Source organism: Typopeltis vanoorti, chromosome 3, assembly GCF_054136105.1.
Source record: "Typopeltis vanoorti isolate ZY-2024b chromosome 3, IOZ_Tvanoo_1.0, whole genome shotgun sequence".
Lineage (NCBI taxonomy): Eukaryota > Metazoa > Arthropoda > Arachnida > Uropygi > Thelyphonidae > Typopeltis > Typopeltis vanoorti.
In genome coordinates this window covers 50,065,796-50,091,456 of record NC_143551.1, presented here as the reverse complement: position 1 = coordinate 50,091,456, position 25,661 = coordinate 50,065,796, and the positions used below count along the sequence as shown (strand labels likewise).

Here is a 25,661-nt window from a genome sequence, read left to right as displayed (position 1 = left end):
TATTAAGCTTGAGCTGCAAAAAAAGAAACAATTGTGGAGGGAATTTAAGGAGAAGGGTGACATCAGGCACAGGAACAGCATAAAGCTCAGGCCAGGATGGTAACAAGGGTGGTAAGAAAAGCAAAAGCAGATTACGAAAGGAAATTGGCCACGCAGGCTAAAGAGAATCCCAAACAGTTTTTTCAATATGTTGCAAGTAAAAGAAAAAATGCTCATGGTAGAATGATCTTAAAAAATGCTGAGGGTAGGGAGGTAACCGAATCAGTCGATATTGTGGAATTACTGAGCGAGCACTTTGCAAGAGTATATCATCCAGGTGGTGACTTTGCAGGAATGGAAGAACCAACAGCTTATACTGGAATTGTGATGAATGAAGTAGAGGTAACTAGTCTATTACAGAACCTCAATGTCAATACATCTGTGGGATTGGATGGTATACCAGCTCGTGTCGTATGTGAAGCGGCCAAAGAATTGTCAGTGCCCTTGACCATTTTGTTTAATTTGAGCCTCAGGACTGGGTCAGTCCCAAGGGGGTGGAAAGAGGGGAAAATAGTTCCACTGCACAAAGGTGGTTCCAAGGCTGCTGTTGAAAATTACTGGCCAATCAGCATAACAGGAATCATTATCAAGGTCTTGGAGAAAATAGTCAAGAGGAAAATACAAGATTGGATAGAAGAAAATGGGATACTGTATCGGTGACAGCATGGTTTTGTGAAGGGTAGGTCATGCCTCTAACTTGCTCACGTATTATAACACAGTGACGGCTGAACTGGATAAGGGTAATGGGTTTACAGTGATTCTACTGGACCTTCTAAGGCCTTTGACAGGATACCACATGGAATTCTAATCAGTAAATTGCAGCATATGGGAATGGACATAGGGTTGGTGAGATGGATAGGAGGGTGGTTGACGGAGAGATATCAGAGAGTGGTTTACTCAGGAGTAGAGTCCACAAGACGGCCTGTGACTAGTGGTGTGCCACAAGGATCTGTTCTTGGACCACTGCTGTTTAATTTGTTCATAAATGATATAGGAAAGGATCTGAGAGGAACAGTTCATTTGTTTGCGGATGATGCGAAGTTGGGTAGGGCAATAGTGAATGCAGATGACGTCAAAATTTTGCAGGATGATTTAGATAGATTGGAGGTCTGGGCTAAGGAGAATGGATGTCAATTTAATGTGGCAAAATGTAAGGTTATGCATTTTGGGGTAAAAAGATTGGTGGCAGTTTACTGCATTGGTGGAACCGTGCTCCAGGAAACTGATGAGGCACGAGATTTAGGAGTGTTGGTGGATAAGGAATTGAAATTTAGGGGACACATTGCAAAAGTGGCCAAATCAGCTCATCAAATCACTTGGTTGCTGAAGAATACGTTGACAAGCTTGTTATTGTTCCTCTGTATCGAGCCTTGATAAGACCCCATCTCGACTACTGTGCTCAGATTTGGTCACCTAGGTTTCTTCTTGATGGGGAGGAAGTGGAGAGGATCCAGAGGTGAGTGACCAAGATGATATCAGGTCTGTGGAATGAACCGTATGAGAACAGGTTGAGGATTTGTGGGTTGCAAAAATTGGTTGATAGGCGGAGGAGGGGAGATATGATTGAGACATTCAAATTACTGAAGAGTTTTTATAAAATTAATTCAGAAGATATTTTTGAGAACAGGGCTGGTTGTGGGAGGACTAGGGGACATCCATGGAAACTGGGCAAAAGTGTGGTTAGTAAAGGTGTTAGAGCTGGGTTCTTTACTTTTAGAGTAGTGAATGAGTGGAATGCACTCCCTGAGTCTGTGGTGGATGCTGTGACAGTGAATGAGTTTAAGGCGAGGTATGATAGATACTCTATGAATGTCGAATAGTTGTGATGAATATGATTTGGAGCCTCCCTCGATGAGTCTAATGACTCCCTGGAGTTGCCCGTAATAATAGTAATAATTAGTATTCAGAGTTAGGTGGTTAGGAACAGTTCTCCAGGGGTTCAGTTTCGTGACCTTTGTTATCAACATATTTATGAATGATGTAATTTCATGTATTAAATGTAAAACTTATGGCAATTTGCCGAAGCTGTAAAATTGGTTGTGGCCGATTTCAAAATATCATCAAAAGGATCTTAAAAGACTAGGAATCATCAGGAGAATTGTTTAAAATTTAATATGGACAAATGTAAATATATTCTGTTTATAATCATCTGGGATTTAATGTTTACTAATTGAATGGAAACAATTTGAACAGATTTACTGAATAGATTTGTATTATTTGTATTAACACATCCTACAAGTGAAATGACTTAGTCACTTCATGTGCAGGAGAAGGAACACCTATGACCTTATATGTCTCTAGTCAGGTCAGATTTCGATTATGGATTGTTAATGGATGATGATAATTTAATGTATACAGAAAAAAGTTCACTGAGTGTATCAAGAGATTACATCATGAATGTTATGAGGCATAAGATAATGAAAAAAAAAAAAAAAAGAAGTAATGTGCTAAATTTTTATAGTTAGGGTAAGAAATTAATGGGATAATCTTCCTCAGAGTTGTGGGAGCAAGCAATGTGAATAGTTTCATAACAAAACAGATAAGTGATATTGGTAGAGGGTAGATTAAAAAAATAATTAAAAGAAAAAATGTGTGTTTTAGTTTGATATAGAACAACTGATTCATGTGATTGCTATCAATGTTTCAATCATATTAGGTTCAAGAAGGATTATTCTATTTGAAAGTTTTTTCACTTGTTATAAATTAAATTAAAGATGCCAAGAAATTATATTCTTGTGTAATCCTTTATCCAAGTATAAGCAAAACACATGAAGTGCGTTCATGAATGTGCTAATTGTATATAAAGGCTAATGACTTCACGTTAATAACAAGTTCAAGGACACTTCTCCCCAATTCCACATATGTGCTCGGCCAGACTTAACATTCCCCCAGAGAGAACAAGGATGTCATCTTTGAAGACAATTTGAAAAAAAAAAAAAACACCAAAATTGAGACAACAGTTGGATCATTAACTATAAGCAAGTTAAATTAGTGCAAAAATCAAGTGACACCACTAGTAGCCACCATGGAGACCAGTATGCAGGCACTGCATAGGAAATGTGCAAGATCGTGCAGTCAAATATATGTTCCACAGAACCTTGCACATCCATTTCACTAACATCCATGGCCTCAACTCCAACCTTAATAGTGTCCAATACCATCTTCAGTCTACCAAACCCCACCTACTCTTTTTGGTAGAAACTCAAATCTCACTTCCCACCAACACTTTTCATCTCAACCTTCCAAACTACACATTCTTTTAGCTCCTTTTGACCCAAGGGTGGCATCTGTACACATATCCACTCTGACATATCTTGCCAGAGAGCACCCAACCTTGAGCTTTTTTGGTTTAAAATATCCCTTCCCACTCAGTCAAATTCATTTGCTGTCTCTATCACATCCCTAAAGCTCTTTAATTTCCTCTCTTAAAAATTGATTTTCTCTAGTCCCACTTTCCTAACACTGAAATCATCCTCCTGAGAGATTTTAATGTCCACAACATCAACTGGCTTTCCTCCTCCAGTTGAACAGATCTTGCAAGCAGAGATGGTGAAGCATGTGCCATCACTGACAACCTTACACAAATTGTACATATGCCAACCAGAATACTAGATAACCTGAACCCCCCCTCCCAAATACCCTAGATCTCTTTCTCATCAATGACCTTTCAAAATACACAGTGAATGTAGTGAGTCTCCTGGGTAATTCTGATCACAATCTAGTGCTCATCTCCCCCCCCCCCCCCCCGCACAATTCAACAATGCTTACACAGCCATTCCCATACAAGAGTAGTTTGGCATTATAACAATGTGAAGTCGGACAATCTCCGTGACTTCTATGTGACCGAATATGACTGAACATATCACCCAAGTAATTCTCTGGCATGGAAACAATCATTCCCCACACGACTCTGAACTGCTGCTCCCTAACTAAATTTCAAGTGGTTGTACTTAATATCTCCAAAGCTTTTGACTGGGTCTGGCACAAAGGCTTACTAAGCAAACTTCCATCATTTGGTCTGTCTCAGAACTTCTGCAGTTGGATTGCCAGCTTTCTGTATGGACGCACACTGTGTGATGGTATTCCTTATCCTCTCACCTAATGCCGGGATTCCACAAGGTTCTATTCTGTCACCAACCCTCTTCCTTCTATATATCAATGACCTACTTCAGTTGACCTCCAATCCAATACACAGTTTTGCAGACGTCAGCACATTGCACTCCTCCCTTTCATTTGATAAACCTTACTCTACACAACTCACCTCAGTCTACAGAACATCGGTGGAAAAATTATTAATAATTTGAGGTATGCAGATGATACCACCTTGCTAGCAGAATGCAAAGAAGATTTGAAGGAACTTATTATGAAAGTTAAAGAAGAAAGTGCTAAATATGGTCTTAAACTTAACCTCAAAAAGACAAAAGTTATGGCAACATGTGAACTTAATAATTTTGAAGTAGATGGGGAGAAAATGGAAGCAGTTAACAATTTTGTGTTCCTAGGATCCCGAATTGATAAAGATGGTTATTGTACCGAAGAAGTTAAAAGAAGATAATTACTCAGAAAAAAAGCAGTGACAAATTTAAGCAAGATCTTTAAAGATAAAGATATTAGCCTCACAACAAAAATCAGAATCGTGAAAGCAATGGTATTCCCTGTGGTGCTGTATGGATGTGAAAGTTGGACCCTGAGAAAGAAGGAAGATGGATGCATTTGAATTATGGGTTTGGAGAAGCTTACTTAGAATACCATGGACTGCAAAGCAAACCAATAAATCAGTGATAGAATAAAGCCAGATTACTCCCTTGAAGCTATGATCATCAAGCAAAAATTGTCATACTTCGGACATATTATGCAAGCAAATGACAGTCTTGAGAAAATGATGATGCTTGCTAAAGTTGATGGAAGCAGGAGAAGAGGAAGACCAAGAATTAGATGGGTGGATGGAGTTAAAGAAGCAACTGGAGTGCGCTTGGAGGTTCTGAAAGACATGGTCAGGGACATATTGGAATGGAGAGTGTATGTTCGTGGAGTTGCCAGGAGTCAGAAACAACTCGATGGATCATAACAACAACAACAACAACAAAAAACCCAGTTCTGTCCTATTTTTCACAAAAAAAAGAACCATTTTCTCCTAATATTATATTTGATAACACTCAAATTTCCAGACAAGATGAGATTTCTCTTCTTGGAATTACCCTGACATCAAGCCTCTCCTGGCATAAACACATCACAGCCATTGCATCCTCAGCTTCTAAAAAACTAGGATTTCTCTCTCACTCCAAAACATTATTTCACCGCTGAACAGCTGTTAACCTTATACAAATCTGTGATTTATATAAACTTTACTCTTGAGTTATTGATTACTGCTCTCACATTTGGAGTGGACTTGTAAGAACCCCCCTCAAAATGCTTGATGCAATACAAAGGACAGCATTTAGATTGATTAATGACCCAGCTCACTTCTCCCACTTTCACACAGACATTTGGTTTCTGCAATTTATGTATTTTATAAATATTTCCATGGCAATTTATCATCTGAAACAGCATCAATAATTCCCCCACTCAGTACTAAACCTTGTTGGAATACTTGAAGCTGCTGCCCAACATCAATTCACAGTACACCATGAAACCCACAGAACAAATATCTTTTCCTTCATCTCAGCTACTGCTGTATTGTGGAACAGTTTTCCCACTGAGGTGTTTCCCAAGGAATATAATAAACAGGCTTTTAAATCAAATGTAAAGAAGTTTTTCCTTTCCCAACTCTCTACCCTCAAAACAGCACACATCCTTTCAGGTGTGTTTAATGCTATGCATTATGGGAAGGGCCACTACTCAGACTGGTTTTGACCTTTATTGAGGTTTCATCAGTGTGAGCTAGACCCAGAAGAGATAGCAAGGTTGAAGTAATGCAGAAGTCACATATTTCCCATATACTAGTAGTGAAAAGGTGTGACAGTTTTGTTGAAAGATTTTTTTTCACTTGTTTATAAATTCAATTAATGATGCCAAGAAATTATATTCAGTTTCATCCTTGATCCAGTTGTAAGCTACTTTTTACTGCTTGTATGTGGGAAATATATGCCTTCTCCATTCCTTCAACCTTGGTATCTCTTCTGGGTCTAGCTCTCACTGTTTGGAAGGGCCATTACCAGTTTAGGTAATGGCCCTTCCAATAATGCATAGTATTGTAGAAAGTATTTTACCTTGGGTATAATAAATGTTAAAGATACCAAGCTATTTTAAACCTGGTTTTACTCCATTTCCCAAGTAAGCAAACAGACAAATAAGTGAAGTTTGTGCCTGCACATAATGCAAGTGTAGCTGACCCTGCAGGTAGTGCAAGACCAAGGTAACTCATGGTAAAAGTAGAATAAGCTCTGATCACTAATCTTAATATTTACCCATAATGCAAAGCACATCTCCTGGAGGAGATATGATGCTTTGTATTAAAGGCAAGGGGCCACTACCCAGACCGGTTTCGACCTTTATTGAGGTCTCATCAGTGGGAGCCAGGCTAGAAATACCAAGATCTTGGTATTCCTAGATGTGCTTTGCATTATGGGTAAATATTAAGATTAGTGATCAGAGCTTATTCTACTTTTACCATGAGTTACTTACACTACCTGCAGGGTCAGCTAGACTTGCATTATGTGCAGGTGCAAACTTGACTTATTTGTCTGTTTGCTTACTTGGGAAATGGAGTAAAACCAGGTTTAAAATAGCTTGGTATCTTTAACATTTAATGCATAGTATTATACACACACCCAAAAGGATGTGTGCTTTGCATTATGGGATACTAAGGCAATTAAAGCAAAATCATTAGACTCTGTATACAAGTAGCTCAGTCACGAAGGTACTTCACTTTATGGTTGGATAAAGGATTAAACAAGAATATTATTTGTGCATCTTTAATTTAATTGAGATTTAATTCTAGTAAAATTTTCTCCTGATGTGTATATACTAGCTATGGTTAGGTTACTATAAGTTCTGCATGTCAGGTAAGTGATTAGTAACTTAATTTGTATTTGGTATTTTAGGCTTGATCCATTACTAGATGCAAATTAAGTTACTAATTTGTATGTTGGTATTTTGTTTGTATTTGGTGTTAGCCAGTACACAGCAATAACTGAGCTGTGTACTGGCTAACACCACTATGCAGCAACTGTAACATGTAAATCATCTTCCTAAATTCTTAAACCTTGAATAGGATGTCTTGGGCTTCTCAATACTTATAATGCTGTTCCTTGCATTCTACCCCCTACATATAACAACATTCAACATTACTAATTATTATTATTAACATCTGAACTTCATGGAATCAAAGGACTCATCACAGGAGGTTTGTACTCTTTCATGCAAAAAGATCTTCGAACCATGCTTTAAACTCATTACAGTTTCTGCACTCATCACATTTTCAGGCAATGCATTTCACTCACAGTCACTCTCCATATATTATCAAATACATAAACATTCAACATATTTATTTGGTGAATGTTTAGCCAAGGTGGACATTCTGAATGTCCACCTTGACTGCACATAAAGTAACTGTCATTCAAGTGATCAGTAATAACAACAGTTAACAGGAGATCTGTGCATGCATATTCAAAGCATTCTTTGTTCCATATTTCTAGACACCAGAAGAAAGACCATTACAGATTGGATTCCAGTTGTTGACTAGAGGAATTTTATAAGCCTTTCTTCAGCTGGTTCGAGTTAATTTTTAGAGCTTGAGTTTTTAATTCTGCAGCTCAGGAAAATTGACCAAGAACTCACACTGTTTAAGACAACAGTAGATGGTTAAGTTTAGTATCATGAGATGGCAGAACATGTATGCCATACTCTTACCCAACCTAGAGCCATTCACAATCTTTAGTGATGGTTTAGGGTGGAGATTTGCTGCCAGCAATTTTCCAAAAGAAGGATAGTTAATGGCTAAAAAAAAGTTCTGCCTATTCCTTTTGGAGAGCACAAAAAGACATCAGTCGATTTAATTATTATTGTTAACTGTGAAAAAACTGAAATTATTATTAGCTATGAAAAGGTTTTTTTTTTTCAGAATAACATTTTGAAAATGACGAAAAATAGTTCATACCATGAACAACATTTTTTCTTTGTTGATAAAAAAAAATGTAATGCATTGAAAGAAAGAAAGAAGAAGACATGCTTGTACAACCAATCATTTATTTAAGCATTTCTGACAAGAAATGCTTTAATATGAGATTATTGTATCCTACATAACAGAAGCTTTTATAATTAGCTCTCTCTCAAGACTTACATGATTCCTTCTTTCTTCCTTTTGTAATGGTTTTCATTACTTTTTTTCTGTTTAATGATATACTGCACAATTATGATGCAAAGACATGTATCCAACGTCTGGAGTGGTGGTGAAGATTTTGAAAAAGTTGGTTAAGGCTCACAAATAGAAATGTGTTATTAGAGAATCCATACTTTGTAATGAAAAGCGTAGATTTACTAAAGGATGAGTAAGTTTTGCACAACTTACTCCCATTCTATAATAATGTTATTGGTGAGTTAGATAAGGGAAATGGATACGATTTGATATTTTCAGATTTTGCTAAGGCTTTTGACAGAAAGCCTTCACAAAATCATGGACAACAGTTGCATAAATTGGAGAATATGGGATTGAATTATAAAATATTAGCATGAACTTAGGATAACTGACTGACCAATATCAAAAAGTGGCATATGGGTGATGCGAGTCTGCAAGATTTAAGGTAACTAGTGGTATACCACAAAGATCAATCTTTGGTACATTGTTATTCAATCTGTCTATATTAATGACATGAGGAAGGATTTAACAGAAGACATACAGCTATTTACAAAGATAGGTAGGGTAATCAGGAGTGTTGCCTATATGCAGTACTTACAGAATGATTTGAATTGGCTGGAATAGTGGATGTGAAAATGGCTGTCAGTTCATCATCATCAAATTTCTGATATGTATCCTTAGGGTGCAGGGTACAGAGTTATTATGATAGTACTACATGAAAAAGTTACACCATTACTAACTTCTGATCAATATCTTTCCTCTAAATCTGTCAAGACTCCAACATTATCAGATTTTATATTTCTGTCTTTTAAGACATATTTACTGTATCAATCCATCTCTATCTTGGTCTTCTTCTTCTGGGTCTTTTTCCTGCCAACCTGGCAAAGAACATTTATTTTGTTAATCTTTCCTCTCTCTCATTCTGTTTAATTGAATACTAACAATGGCACGTTTTTCCTTGATATCCTCATTTTTAATGTGATACTGCCATCTATTCACTCCACTAATCTTTCTCAGTACTCATCTTCACTAAATATTGTCCCCAAACAACTGAAATGTTTTACTTGTTCTGTAGATTTGCCATTCAGGGTATAGTGGATGTTTTCAATGTTTCTGACTATTTTCATTGTCTTTTTATTGCTGATTTTCATACCAAATTTATTACAACAGTTATTCAATTTAATCAGGGAATCTTGCAGACTTGTACTTGATTTATTCAGAAATATAACATTATCTGCATAAAGTAAAGAGCTAAGATTAAATCATAAATTTTGATATCAGATGTAATACCACTCTCCTTCATAATGTGATCCATATAGATAATGAATAACAGCGAAGATAATGTTCACCCTTATCACACACCTGGTTTAACATCAAACCATCTTCCTTTACCTCTTACAGCTTAAATAGAGACTTTGTATTCCTTGATATATTGTATCATTTTGAAGAGAGGTGCCAAAGAGCTCTTTGCACCTTCTTATATACATTTTCCAGATTTACAAAATACAAATACAAATCTATGTTATATTTCCAAGATTTCTAAACAATTTGTCTTAAATCCTTCCTTTTATGCTTTCCATAGAAGGAAGGAATGGGCATAAGAATTAATGGTAGGCAGAAACAACTTGTATAGTGAGACATAGAATGTGGAAAGGGATTTGAAGAAGTTGTTGCAGGAAGTGAAGGATAATAGTGTCATTGAGAAAGTGGTTAGTTTTTTAGTTAGCTGATTCATATTAGGCAGAAAGTGTTCAGTTTGTGAATGTAGACTGAATTATCATTCTTACTTCCTTGATAATAATCAACTTATTCAAAGCTGATGGAATGCATTTGAATGAATTTAGTGTTGGTCATTTGGAGCGATTGTTGTTTACTTAGAGTACACAGGGTTCATATGAAATTAGTACCACTAAGAGTCAGAGTAAGAAGCAGGTTAAGGAAGGACAGGAAGAGGATGGATACAAAGGTGAAGAAGTGATTATAGCAAGGCAGAGTGATGCAGTGGGGATGATAAAGAATATAAATGAAAATCAGAGTCAGAACAAAGAGAAAAATGTACTATAGCAAAGAGAGTACAGAGTGATTGATGAGATGGGATGGCCTCAAAGAGTGGAGAATTATTATACTTGTATAGAGTATCAGAAACAAAGGGGCTGAGCTTATAGCTTTGATCGAATCAGTATGCCCAAAGATAATCGGTATAGGGATGCTTTAGTTTCTATATACTAATGCCAGAAGTATCAGTAACAAGTGAAACTTGATTGACTGAGGATGATATACTGTCAGGACTTGAACTGGTAGGATATAGAATTTTCTGAAAGGATAGGAAGGTGAAGAGAGAAAGGAAGGGGGAGTATTGTTAATGTTAGCAGAGGAATTGTGTCTTTCAAGAGTGGAAGTGGAAAATAGTAATACATGTGAAGATTTTGAAGCTGTTTGGTGTAAAGTTGAGATTAGTAGAATAGTATATCTAATAGGATGCTGTTATAGGCCAGGGAATATGGAGAGAGTACTGATCATGAAATGTTTAGACAAATTAGTTGATCAAGTAAAGGAAGATAATTTTAATGGGAGATTTTAATTATAGGAATATGGATTGGAAAGAAGAAATAGTGTATAGTAACAAGGAGAGTGAATTTGTTGAGTTTCTGCAAGATAATATCTAAAGCAGCATGTGATGGAAGCAACACAAGGTTTATCTGTGTTAGATTTGGTGATATCCTTAGAGGATATGGTTGTGAATGAGGTATCAACACTGCCACCTCTTGGTTAAAGTGATCATGAGGTATTGGTTTGGAAGATAGTCAAACAGGAAAGAGTTATGAAGAAGATCTATGTGGAACTGTAAGACAGGTGATTATCAGAAGCTCCATAGTCAACTAGCATCAATACATTGGGCTGATGAATTGTGTAGAAAAGATGTTGACAGTGCATGGGAAATAATAAGGCAGTATCTAGCTCAAGCAGTGCATAACTGCATACCAAGAGTTAAGCAAATAAGTAGAGTAGGAGTGAGATGGATGAACAGTGAAATTAAGCAAGTAGTGTTGCAGTAGAAGTTGCTATGGAGGAAGTACATGACAGTTTGCAGTGAATAGATACATGAAGAATATAAACTGCAGGCTAGAAAAGTGACAAGCATGATTAAAAAAGGAAAAGTAGATTATAAGAGGAGATTAGCCAGTCAGGTCAAAGCTAATCCGAGGGAATTTTTTTGCTGTGTGGCAAGCAAGAGGAAAAATAATTATGACAGGTTGATACTAGTAGATAGTTATAGTAGCAAGTAACCTAGCAAATGATATAGTGGAATTATTTAATGAACACTTCATCGGTGTATTTCATAGTGGTGTGAATGATGCTGTGCAACATGTAGAAGGGGCAAGGATGAGGAGAATTAAAGGTAAAACGATCAGAGGTGTATCAAGTGTTGCTTGGGTTAGATGTTAATAAGGCTGTGGGGATGGATGACATATCACCACATATTTTTAAAGGATGTACAGATGAGTTAGCCATGCCCTTGATCTGATTTTAATGAAAGTCTTGCAGTGGAGAATGTTACTAAGGTGTGGAGAGAAGGCAAAATAATGCCTCACCACAAGTATGGTTTGTGAACAGAAGTTTCCAATTATAGACCAGCCTGTATATCTGCATTTGTGATCAAAGTATTGGAAAAATTGGTTAGAAATAGAATACAGAACTGGGTTGATGGACATAAGATTCTCTATTTTGGGCATACTGTTGGGCAGGTCTTGTTTTAGCAATCTGCTTACGTTTTATAAGGTAAGAAATGTGTTAGATAAGGGAGATTCATATATAGGGATTTTCTTTGCAAAGGCATTTGATAGATTACCACGTGACAGATTGGTGTATTAGCTGTAGAAGATGGAATTAGATAACATATTGTTTAGATGGATTGGTTAGATCGCATTCAGTCTCTTAGATTGGTGTATTAGCTGCAGAAGGTGGAATTAGATAGCATATTGGTTAGATTGCATTCAGTGTCTCTTCTTTCCACTCCACATTCCTATAATTAAAATCTCCCATTAGGATCATCTTCTTTTTACTTGATTTATTGGCTTTCTGAAAGTTACCAGCAAGTTGTGTATGATGAAGCAGCATCTCAGAAAAGGAATGTGACCAGTGGTGTGCCTTGCGGTTCTGTTCTTGGGCCCCATACTGTTTAACTTATTTGATAATGATATTTCATGTGGATTGACTGGGGATCTTCAAATGTTTGCTGATGATGTAAAGTCAGACAGAATTATTAGGAGTAGTGCTGATGTTAATTCTCTACAGGAAGATTTGAATAGATTTTTTGCTTGGACAAATGATAACTGCAAGGTGCTACAGTTTTAATATCAATAAATGCAAGGTGTTACACTTTGGAATACAAAGATTAAGGCTGTGTACTGTATTGGTGGATCTGTACTTCAGGAAGTGGATGAGATTCAGGATCTTGTAGTGATGGTAGACAGTGGACTGATGTTCCGAGGGCACATCATGAGTATTGCAAAGACTGCACATCATATTGCTGCTATGATAAAAAGTACATTTTATGTGGTTAGTGCCTCTATATAAGGTGTTGGTCAGGCCATATATGGACTGTTGTGCTCAGATTTGGTCACCTATTTTCATTGTGATATGGAAACAGTAGAGAGGGTCCAAAGACAAGTGACTAAAGTGATATCAGGATTCCAGAGTGTTGGTTATGAAGAGTGTTTGAGAGAATGTGGATTACAGAGGTTGGTGGATAGGAGGAAAAGAGGAGATATGATAGAGATCTTAAAGTTAGTTAAGGGATTCTATCAGATTAATACAGAAGGAGTTATAAAAAGAGTGGATGTAAAGATGGGAAGAACGAGAGGCCATCCCTAGAAGTTGTATAAAAATGGGTGAAGAAGGGTATGAGTAGATTTTTTACATGGAGAGTTGTTGGTGAGTGGAATGCATTGTCAGAATGTATTTGAATGCAGGTAGTGTAAATAACTTCAAAGTGCATTAAGCTAAGCATGTTGTTGGTTGAGTGGGCCTCCCACAATGAGTCTGTTGACTCTCTGTAGATTACCAAAATAATAATAATAAAGAGAAAATCTGATCCTGACAACATCTATTTGCACTGAATCCAGCTTGCTCTTCACCAAGCTTCCCTTCCACATTTTTTCTTAGTCGTTTCTCAAGTATACTTGCATAAATCTTACAAGGAACATTCAGTAGGGAAATACCTCTAATTCTCACATTCAGTTTTATTTCCCTTTTTATAGTTGGTTACTATGAGAGCTCTGCTCCAATCATCTGGAATTCAACCTTTGACCAGGCCTTCTGAATTATGCAATGCATCCAATGTAAAACTTTTATACCTCCATATTTGATCATTTCTGGTTGAATTTCATCTGCTCCAGCTGCCTTTCCACATTTCAGATTTTTGATTTTTTTCTACTTCAAGTATGGATATCTATTCCTGACTGCATTCCTGTTGGGAGTTTTCTACCACCGTGCTGACACCGCTCGTTTCATTTAGCAGTATTTCAAAATAATTACACCGGACATCTAGAATATCTTTATCTTCAGTTTTCATGTCATTTTTATCATTTCTGATTCCTTTTACAGTACTTTTTCCTCCGTTTCTAAGCTTTTTTCAAGCCCTCAAGAATATTTTGCCTTCTTCGTGATATTTTTTTTCTATTCTTTAAAGATACCTTTGGCATTACTATTAACAACAAATTACACAATAACCACAGTAATTAACTTTAATGAAATGAATGTACAGATATTTTGTACTGAAAATAACAGTACGAATGAGTACAAGTAACAGTACAAGGAAATCAAAGAAATGGGAATACAAGGTACATTATAACAATTGGTTTATCAATTAAAAATGGTTGCCACATGCTAGAAATTAATATATTAATAAATAATATTAAAACTATTTTTGATAGTTAATTTCTAGCACACGGCAATCATTTTTAATTGGTGAACCAATTGCATGTATGTTGTATAATCGGTTCACCAATTGCCATGTATTCTCTTTTCTCATCATCTGAGCAATTCAGATATAGGCTTTTTATGTCCTGTTTCTTCTCTGCAGATGAAGTTGATCTTTTCACCTTAATGGAAGAATTAAAAAAAACTCAAGAAATAGAAAAAGCTCAGGCCTTGATGGAATATGCATTGGAACTCTTTAAATATACAGACAATAGCTTAAAAGAAAACCTACTTAAACTCATCAATAATATCTGGAAATATCAAAAGATCCCAAAAGAATGGGAAACTGGAGCAGTAATAAATATTCACAAAAAGGTCCCAAGGACAAATGTGGAAATTACAGAGGCATTACTCTCTTAATAACAGCATCTAAACTATATGCAAACATTCCCATTTCTTTGATTTCCTTTTTCTGCACGCTGATGATGTACTGTTATTTTCAGTACGAAATATCTGTACTTTCATTTAATTAAAGTTAATTACTGTGGTTATCGTGTAATTTTTTGTTTATTTATTTTCTGTATTCTTACCAAAGTCTTCCCATGACTTTTGTTTAGATAATTTTACACAGCGTTTCTCTTTCTTACATTTTTCTCTGTATTCTCTGAGAGCACAAGTTGATATACTTACCAGAAACTTTCGTTATGTCTTCTTTTCCTTTACTGCCTCTTTAACTTCCTGTGTCTACCATGGAGTTCTGATTTTTCTATCCTTACAGACAACCTTCCCCCACATGTCTTTTGGAAGAATCATTCAATGGTTTCTTCGGTGTTTGCCAATGAATTTCCAAGGTTTGTTTGTTGTTTTCATGCTTTTATTTTGTCTTAAATGATAATTGTGTATTTGAGTCAGTAGTTCACCTCTGAAAGCTGCTCAACTTTGATTTGTTTTAAAACTTTCTTACACTTTTTTTCAATATAATCAATTTTATCCTGCTCGAAACTAAGTTGTGATCACTTCCTGTTTCAAATCCTCTATATACTCTTGTGTTCTGAACCAGTGAGAAAACATCACTATCAACTGTAACATAGTCAGTGAGACTTTTCTTATTACTTGCATCTTCTATTGTACCTTTTAAAATAATGAGGGATTTATTATCCCCTTAACTTGAAGGTAAGTTAACCAATTTCATATGGAGCTAGCAGGGTTTTTCCATTATGCATACAGAAAAAAAATGGCCAGTAGTACATACAATTTACTGACAAAAAATGCTAGTGATGGTGATGCTGGGCAGTAGGTGTCATTGTGTGATGATGGTAGTGTCATTCTATGTAGTTGGTGCATTAAGTAGTGGAGACAACGAGTTGTGGAATAGTGTTCTCCCTTGATGAATCCTTGGAGGTGTCACATAATAATATGGTATAATAATTTCCTTTCTCCACTTCATATCTCAGTTTATTGTAGAAAGTGAGTAAATTACTAGCACATTAACTGCCATTCACTAAACTGTGGTGTCATCCTCAGAGTATCATATTCTTATTTATCCATTCGGACTTCTGGCTTTAACCAACTTTTCCATTGCCTTAACCACCACTCCTTAACAGTTTTTAATTTGCTTCCTGTCTAGGAGCCTCCTTTCAGTAATGGAACAATCTTGTCCTATTAACACTCTTTTGAGACTGCCAAGGGAATGGGAAGAGGTCCCTTCTACATCAAATATGCCATTATCTCCAGATAGACGATACACCCTCATACTTTTGTTTCGTTCTATCTATATTCATGAACGTTATCTTTCAACAATCATTCTTTGTTTATAAATGCCACTTAGCATGAAACTCTTCAGCCTACTCAGCTGATTTCTTGCCACTGATTTTTGCCTTCCTTATCATGCTGGTCATTCTTCTTCCACTTGACTTATATTTCTTATGAGCTTCTTGATCACATTTCTCTTGATATCACATCCACATCATTTAATTATTTTGCATCTCCTACTTGATGATGTTACTTTTATACATTTAACTCCTACCTGATTTATCCTCCTGAACTTAGGCTTGCAGTTGGATACGGATTATCTCAAACACTGTTGATTGTTACATGCACTGGTAACATCCTTCCCCTGGACTTAGGCTTGCAGTTGGATACTGATTATCTCAAACACTGTTGACTGTTACATGCACTGGTAACATCCTTCCCTTGGAGTTTCTTATACTGTGACACTGCCATGATGACAGTTTTTTCATAATGATAGGCTCTTTAGTTTCATACAAACTTTTAAATTAATAATCATTTGTCCATTAAATGAAGCATATGAACACTTAATTCAACATCAATTCAGCATAAGATTCCAGCAACAAAGAAGTTGACCATTGGGCTGATGACACAAGCATCACATGACGTTATGTCTTCTTCTTTTCCTTGACTGCCTCTTTAACTTCCTGTGTCCACCATGGAGTTCTGATTTTTCTATCCTTACAGGCAACCTCCCCGCATATCTTTTGGAAGAATCATTCAATGGTTTCTTCAGTATTTGTCAATGAATTTCCAAGGTTTGTTTGTTGTTTTCATGTTTTTATTTTGTCTTGAATGATAATTGTGTATTTGAGTCAGTAGTTCACCTCTTAAAGCTGCTCAACTTTGATTTGTTTTAAAACTTTCTTATACTTTTTTTCAATATAATCAATTTTATCCTGCTCGAAACTAAGTAGTGATCACTTCCTGTTTCAAATCCTCTGTATACTCTTATGTTCTGAACCAGTGAGAAAACACCGCTATCAGCTGTAACATAGTCAGTGAGACTTTTCTTATTTCTTGCATCTTCTATTGTACCTTTAAAATAATGAGGGATTTATTATCCCCTTAACTTGAAGGTAAGTTAGTCAATTTCATATGGAGCTAGCAGGGTTTTTCCATTATGCATACAAAAAAAAAAACAGCCAGTAGTACATACAATTTACAGACAGAAATCAGACATTAGCAAATCAAGCAGATGGATGAGTCATCTGCTTGACTTGCTCTTGCCCTGGTAGTATCTTTTTTTTTTTTTTTTTTTTTTATGTTCCCAAGTTCATAACTTCAGCTTTGGTGTGCAAATAAAATGAAATTGGCTAAATATCAGGTCACATAAGTTTGAGTCTATTAAATTGAATATGAATAGCAGATGTACTGTTTATTTTATCCTCTTGGCTTCTGTCAGTAGATAGCCTCAAAATGCACTGCCCTCCTACTGCTAGTGTTCGTGTGTAGAGGCTTAAGTGCTGTGAGGACATCATGTTGGAGGCCTAATGGATTTTTTACAACACTCAAAAAGGATTAAAATAGAATTTAATACTTCCTATATTTCGTACTAGTCACTAGGACATCCACGAGGATTACAAAAACAACTAATGTAACATGCACACAAATATCATACAATACTAAGCCCAACCACATGGGTGACACTAAAGTCCTATCTAGGTGGAGTGCCCTCTAAGGGCGGTAGTAGGTGGATCTCTGGAATGTAAGGTGGGACCTCTGGTAATGAGTGTTTCCCAAATCTTCGGAAGCTTAATGCAACCATATTTATTAAGATTTGGTTGGTTTCTGAGAGCTGCTGCTGCTTCTAAGAAAAGTCTCTCTTTCTTTAATTTGCTGTGTTGAAGTATGGTGGTTTTCTTCCATGATACCCTGTGGGTGGTGTCCAAAACATGGTCAGCCAAGCCTGAATGACCATAGTTGTGTTTACAGATGTAAGACTTGTGTTCCCCAGTATCCATCCGCCTGGAGGAACAAGGCTCATCGGGATGTACAGGATATGATAGTACTACATTAAAAATTTACATCATTACTAACTTCCTATCTACAATTTTCCTCCAAATCAGTCTGTTACCTGTCAAAACTTTAACATTGTCAGATCTTATATTTCTATCTTCTAAGGCACTTTTTACCATATCAGTCCAGCTATCCTATATCCTATGTCTTCATCCTAATCTTTTTCCTGCCAACCTGGCAGAGAACACGTTTTGCTAATCTTTCCTCTCCCAAGCTCTGCTAACACATTCCTGGATGCTAACAATGTCATTATATATATATATATATATATATATATATATATATATATTATTTAAAAAAAAAATTGCATATTATTATACATTGGATAGAATTTTGATAATGTAGGTGTAGTAGAGTATATTAATGTATTCTCTCTTCCATCCTTTTAGGCACTGGAATTTTATCCTAAAATGCCTATGAGTCATAAGGATATTTTCACTATAATACGTTCCAAAGGACTAAAAGATGTCAGGTAAGTCCATTCTTTCACTTAGTATACTAGTTAAAATTAATTGCTTTTGAAAAAAAAAAAAACTTGAAAACAGCTTAAATTATTCAGTTAATTTTTTTAAGAATTATATAGAGTATTATTGGACTTTGTTTGCAAATCATTAAACAAAATCAAACTTGCAGAACTAGAAAAGTTCCGATATAGACATAATTGGGTGTTACTGAAACAAAGAAAATGAAAATGTGAAATTGTATTAAATAATAAATATAGAATACTATATTCAGGCAATAATGATCAAGGAAAGAAGGAAGGATGGTGATAGCATTTAAACATCAAACATGTAGATAAACTTCTTGATTGGAAGGCAGTTTCAAGTAGAGCCATGTGGTCAAACTTCAAAATGAGGATGTGGATAGTGAAACTTACTTGTGACTCTAGTACTACAGAAGGTTCTCCAAAGAAGAAGAAGAAGTGGAAGAATTTTCCAAGTCATTAGAGAAGGCAGCTTATAGAAAGAAAACAAAAAAACTGGTCCTTGTTCAAGATCTAAACACCAGAGCTGGAAATGAATCTCACCAGGCATATGGAAATGTTTTGGTTTTAGCATCACCCATTTGGAGAAATGGGTAATGCTAATAATAATAGTAGGTACCTTCGAAAATTCTGTTCAAGATATTATTAACACCTGGCCTCCATAGAGTCAGAGACTTCATGGGAGATACACACTATCACACATAAAGCTCATCCAACTGCACCTTAAACTGATTCAGTGTATCTACATTCACAACACACTCAGGCAATGCATTGCACTCACCAACCATTCTCCTTGTAAAGAACATACTCCTCATTCCTCTACTCACACCCTCCTTATACAGTTTCCAGAGATAGCCTCTTGTTCTACACACCATCCTATTCTATGAAAAATCTCTTCCATGTCAATCTGGCAACAATCCCTGACTAACTTATATGTCTCAGTCATATTCTTCCCCTCCTCCTCCTCACGAGGCTTTGCAGTTTATATTCTCCAGTGGCGAATTCTTCATGCTCGCTGTGCAAGTTGATTAATTGAGAAAGAAGTACTATTTATATGTTAATAAATGCATGCATTTATAAACATTCCATTTAGGCTTTTATTTTTGTAGACAGAAGACGTCTTAAGCTTGCACGGCAATAATTGAGCTTTGCATTGTGTATCGAAGGCCGATGCTTGCTCGTCTACTCCAGTGGTCTCCAAACTTTTTTGATCGCGTACCCCCAAGACAGAAAAAATAAATAGCACGTACCTCCAATTAATTGAGCAAAAATCTATTGTAATAAGTATTATAAAGAGGAAATATGCCTTATATCATCATATAATAATTAAAAACGCTAGATATTTTTACACATTATTTTTATTATTAACAACTTACAAACATATTTATTACAATATTTAATGTGAACAATGGCCTTGCATTTCTTTCATAATTTCTTGAAATTCTGGTTTGATGGCTTCTGATACTGCGATATGAAGGCCTGGTTCCAAGTTTAATTTATTTCGAAATTTGATTTTAATAACTGTCATTGCAGAAAATGATACCTCACATAAATAAGTAGAACCAAACAGTAGGAGTGCATCATTTGCTGTGTTTACAAAAAAAGTGCATCATTTTGCTGTGTTTACTATACTTGCACTTCAGTCCAATCCACCAATTGTTGAAGAGATTTCTGTTGCTCCACAAACAATGGCAATGATAAGAAGTAAGAGATTTACTTCCTAGTTTCAAAAAACATGACAGCTTTACCACGGACGATTATCTTTGCAAAGTCGCCCAATGTGCGCTACTCGCACATTTTTCACATTTTTTACAGGATCTTTATAATGTCTTTGTCTGTATTAGATATATGTTTAATGGATGAAAGAAAGTAATATTCTTTATCTTTAATTAATTACTTAATTTTTTTCCTATCAATGTAAAACTTTTTTGACGTATCCCCTTATGTATCGACTCGCGTACCACACTTTGGAGACCACTGGTCTAGTCAAAGCTACCTTGACTTGCTCAGTATCAGCAGCTTACAGGTCCTCGCAGCAGCACTGTGATTTCATGTGCGCACATAGCCATTTCACGTCGTCTCACTCTGTTGCTTAAACCACAGGTGATACGCTGTCAACATAGCTCTAGCCAGTGAGCTTCAGCAGCATTTACAAGTGTGCATGTTGCTTGGGAAAATTAAGTTATAACCAACTTTTTATGACGATGTTATTGACCAGTTCATAAAGAAGAACCGTAGGGTAGAATTTGTATTCAAGTAGCTAAATTGAAAAATTTAGAATATCATTTGTAAAATAAATGTTGTATTTGTATGATTAAATGTACATAAATTTCTAAATATATAGTTTTAAATGGTCAGCACAAGTAACCCTCGAATAACGCAGCACTTATACAATTGCAGTTTCAATATAATGCTGTCTACAAATTGTAATAACCTTTGTTCAACGTGGTACTTATACAATGTGGTTTTGACAAAAACACAGTCTAGAAATTGTAGTAACCCTTTATCTTTTCATATATTTTTCACCACGCAACTTAAAAATCAAATTTTATCTTCATTAAATTTGTGTTTGCCCGTATCGCGCAGGTAGTTATAAATAGCGAATTTATATTAGGGGAAACACCCTTTAGCATGCATGTACGTCAATTGTATACCGTATAAAGTGTTTATTGTTGAAAATTGTCTTCGTTTTCTGCTAGGAAAGCGCATTAAAAATCATAAGTGTGTTATCTCAAGCTGAGCACTTTATTTTCTGGTGAGTTACATACATAATTAATATGTAATGCTTTTTTATGTAAAAAAATTATTTTTATAGTAATGGCCATAAATTGCATTGAAAGGGAAAAAATGAATATTGAAAAGAAAATTTCTCTCAAAGAAAAAATATTAAAATCATGGATCGGTTGAAAAATGGAGAAAAACCAGTTGTTGCAAGGACTTTGAATTTAGATGAATCAACAATTCAAACAATCAAACACAATGAACATAAAATCCGAGAAAGTGTTTATTGCTGGGTCAATGGTAAGTGCAAAGCTCATTGCTTGTGTATGCAATTTTCTAAAAGAAAAATGAAAAAATCTCTAATGATTTGGAAAGAAGATGCACTCAAAAGAAAATTCCTTTGGATGGAAATCTTATTAAACAAAAACTCTCAAAGTTTATAAACATTTATAAAGCAGACCAAGTGTTCAATGCTGATGAATCCGGGTTATATTGGAAAAAAATGCCAAAACGCACCTATATTTCGAAAAATGAAAGATTAGCTCCTGGATTCAAAGTTTCCAAAGATAGAATTACTCTCCTGCTTTTGTAGTAATGCATCAGGTGATTACATGACAAAACTAATGTTTATTAACTGATCCTCAAATCCTCGTACTATGAAAGATTAAAATATGTACTTATTTTTATTTTGCCTAAAACATTTATGCATTACGTGTAATGAAGCTTAATTACAATCGAAAAATGAAAGATCAGCTCCTGGATTCAAAGTTTCCAAAGACAGAATTACTCTCCTGTTTTTGTAGTAATGCATCAGGTGATTACATGACAAAACTAATGTTTATTAACTGATCCTCAAATCCTCATACTATGAAAGATTAAAATATGTACTTATTTTTATTTTGCCTAAAACATTTATGCATTACGTGTAATGAAGCTTAATTACAATTTGTAATTTTTATAATTTTATACTATGTATTTGTGTCATAGTTTGTTTTCTTAACTTACATGAATTATCTGAATTAAATAAAAATATTTTTTAGTTGGATATGTCATTGTTGTTTATATAATTAAAAAAAAAAAAAACGATTTCTAACATAACCGTACTTTTTGTATGTGATCTGAGTCTCACATAACATGATTTGTATAACGCGGCATTTCTATGGAACCTAACATTCGCATTATTCGAGGGTTACCTGTAATTCATTATTCCAATCAGATTTCAATCACACCTCTCACTTCCTGAATGATAACAAGAGCAAGCGTGAATTTCAAGATCAGCATTCGTCTCTGATATTCTCTCAATCTGTCCTCAAACTCCACATTCCAAAGACCACTGATCATCTTTGTGAATCTTCTCTGGACCTTTTCTAACATATCCTCCATAAAACTCTGTGACAAAATCTGTGCACAATAATCCATATGAGGCCTGAGGGCCTAAACAATGGCAATGTAACCTCTTTATTTCTGCTTGTCAGGGTCCTCCACATCATTGCCTTTATCCAATGTGACGTCTTCACAACTTGTTCAGTGTGGCTTTTGAATTTCAGTTCCTTGTCCACCACCACCACCCCAAGATATCTCTTATACCCTCTACTCCTTTAAAGTTTCCCCACCAAGTGTATACTTTGCATTCCATCATTGCTTATCAAATTCCAAATCTTTACACTTTGCAGCATTTCATGCACAGTTCCACTTACTTGCCATTCATGCAATCTGTTCAAGTCGTGCTGTAAGGCCATAATATTTACTTGACTGCATTACTCTACCCAGTTTTACATCATCTGCAAGCAGCTGCATATCACCAGTTAACCCCATCCCATTAATATATAAATTGAACAACAATGGTCCCAAAACTGATCCCTGTGGCACATCATTAGTGACCTTCCTCTTTCAGAATACTGCACCCCCCCATGTACAGCTTTCTGATACCTGTCAGACAGCCATCACTGATCCAACTCAGAAGTTTGTTATCCAGTTCCACCAGTTTCTATTTATTTAAAAGCTTGTCATAATCACCAGCCTTGTTCTTCCATATATATCCTTTCCTTACAGAAGTCTATATATGGCTAACCACAACCCAGTTGATTACTTTCATGATTACTCTCACCAACTGGAGGAATGTGCAAAATCCTACTGACAATTACATTCTCTGATGAAATGATCAGATCTAAAACTCTCAATTCTCACATGTCCTCCTTTACATGTTGCTTGAGATAATTGTCTCTCAAGAATGCCCAAATGCTCTACTCTGGACTAGTCACTACTAACACCCTGTTATAACATAAAGGTGTGCACAAGTTAACATGGGGAAAAGACACAAGAAATAAGAAAATACTCGTTGACTATTGTTGATAGCAATATCTTCATACTAATTCAGGATACAAGATTATACAGAGGAATTGAAATTGGAAGTGATCATTTAGTTTTAATAGAATAAAAATGAATATCATATTGAGAAAAACTATACATAAAAAATTAAAAAAGACATTAAAGATGAGCAGTTTTTATAGGCTGTAGAATCAATTACACAAATATTATTCAAAAAAAAATGAAACAGTTCAAAAAAAAGAACCACGCCTTGGAGTCTGCCTGGCTCTGAAGAAAAATTCTGCATTCAGCAATGGAGCCATATGGTTATGTTTATCAGAATAGAAAAATAAGAATGCCATGGTGGACACAAGAAGTTAAGGTAATAGTCCAGGAAAAGAAGAAAGCATGCCAAATATTCCTGGAAAATAAGTCAGCAGACATCCTAAAAGAATACAGAGAAAAATGTAAGCGAGTGAAGCTGTTTGTAAAAGTAGCTAAACAAAATTCAATGGAGGAATTTGGTAAGAATATAGAAGATAAGTATTATGAAAGTATCAAAATATTTTGGAGGCTATTGCAAAAGAATAGAAGTGGAGGTAAGAAAGTTGTTAAATGAAACAAACAGTGACAAAATAATACCATAAATATTCAAGCGCATACTTCTGTACTCCTGTGTGCATATTTGAAATATGCAAACAGGAGTATATCAATACTTGTAATGGATAAAGCTATCAAAATCCTGAAGTGTGGAAAGGCAGCTGAAGCAGATGATATTTGACAAGAATGCTCAAATATGGAGGTATAAAAGTTTTATGGTGGCTGTAATGCATAATTCAGAAGGCCTGGTAAGAAAGTCAATTTCTAGTTGATTGAAGTAGAGCTCTCATAGATCCCATCTATAAAAAGGGGAGAGTAAAGCTGAATATGAAAATTATGGATGAATTTCTACCATTTGTTCCAGGTACTAATTGTACCTGGAACAATTGGTCAGGTACAATTAGTCCTGGCCAATTATATTGGCCAGGACATAGTTTATATTTGAGTTGTAAATTAACAGTTATTATAATTGAAGGAGGTACAGGAAGATGTTTTGATGTCAAATCAGGTGTGAGACAAAGGTGCATATTACCTCTATTGTTATTCATCATGTATATGGATCACATTAATAAAGAAAATAGCATTAAATCTGTTATTAGAATCCATGATAACAAACTTAGCTCTGCTTTATGCAGGATGTTGAACTATTATATTTGAAAGAGAGAGCTAGATTGTGTCTTCTGTTATTCCCTACCTATATATGTTAAAGTCAGTTGTGGAGTATAGATAACAATATAATTATATATATTTTTTTATTTTAATTGGTTAGAATGAAGCTCTGATATATAAAAAATTAAACTATTTACTGGCAAATAAGTCAGCTTATACTCTTAGAGAATACAGAGAAAAGTAAGAAAGCTAAACAGTGTGTAAAACTAGCTAAACAAAAGTCATGGGAGGACTTTCGCAAGAATATAGAAAATAAATAAGAAGGTGGTAAGATATTCTGGAGATTGTTGAAGAAGCTTAGGAATGGAGGAAAGAGTGCTGTAAAAGGAATTAGAGATGATAAAGGTGACATGAAAACAGGAGAAAATGATATCCTTGAAGTATGGAGTAATTACTTTGAAAAACTGCTAAATGAAACAAGCAGTGATATCACAGTGGTAAAAACACACTCAACAGGCATACAGTCAGGCATACATAGAAAAAGCCATCAAAGGCTTGAAATGTGGAAAGGCAGCAGGAATAGATGATATTCGACCAGAAATGCTGAAGTATGGTGGTATAAAAGTCTTACAGTGGCTGCACTGCATAGTTCAGAAAGCCTGGGCAGAGGGACGAATTCCCGATGATTGGAGTAGAGCTCTAATAGTGCCTATATATAAAAAGGGAGATAAAACTGAATGTGAGAATTACAGAGGTATTTCCCTACTGAGTGTTCCTGCCAAGATCTATGCAAGTATACTTGAGAAACGGTTGAGAAGAATTGTGGAAGAAAAGCTTAGTGAAGAACAAGCTGGATTCAGGCCAAATAGAAGCTGT

The 25,661-nt window shown here is 35.5% G+C and overlaps 1 protein-coding gene across 3 annotated transcripts in view; it reads left to right on the top strand.

Annotated features, from left to right (window-relative positions):
* The window catches only part of Asx (transcriptional regulator additional sex combs), a 391,735-nt gene that overhangs the window by 24,350 nt on the left and 341,724 nt on the right, over positions 1-25,661 (top strand). For all 3 annotated transcript variants that reach the window (XM_090415600.1, XM_090415599.1, XM_090415601.1), the window contains one exon: positions 18,454-18,536. In XM_090415600.1, the coding sequence (XP_090271726.1) occupies positions 18,454-18,536 (83 nt within the window). The remainder of the gene's footprint in view (positions 1-18,453; positions 18,537-25,661) is intronic.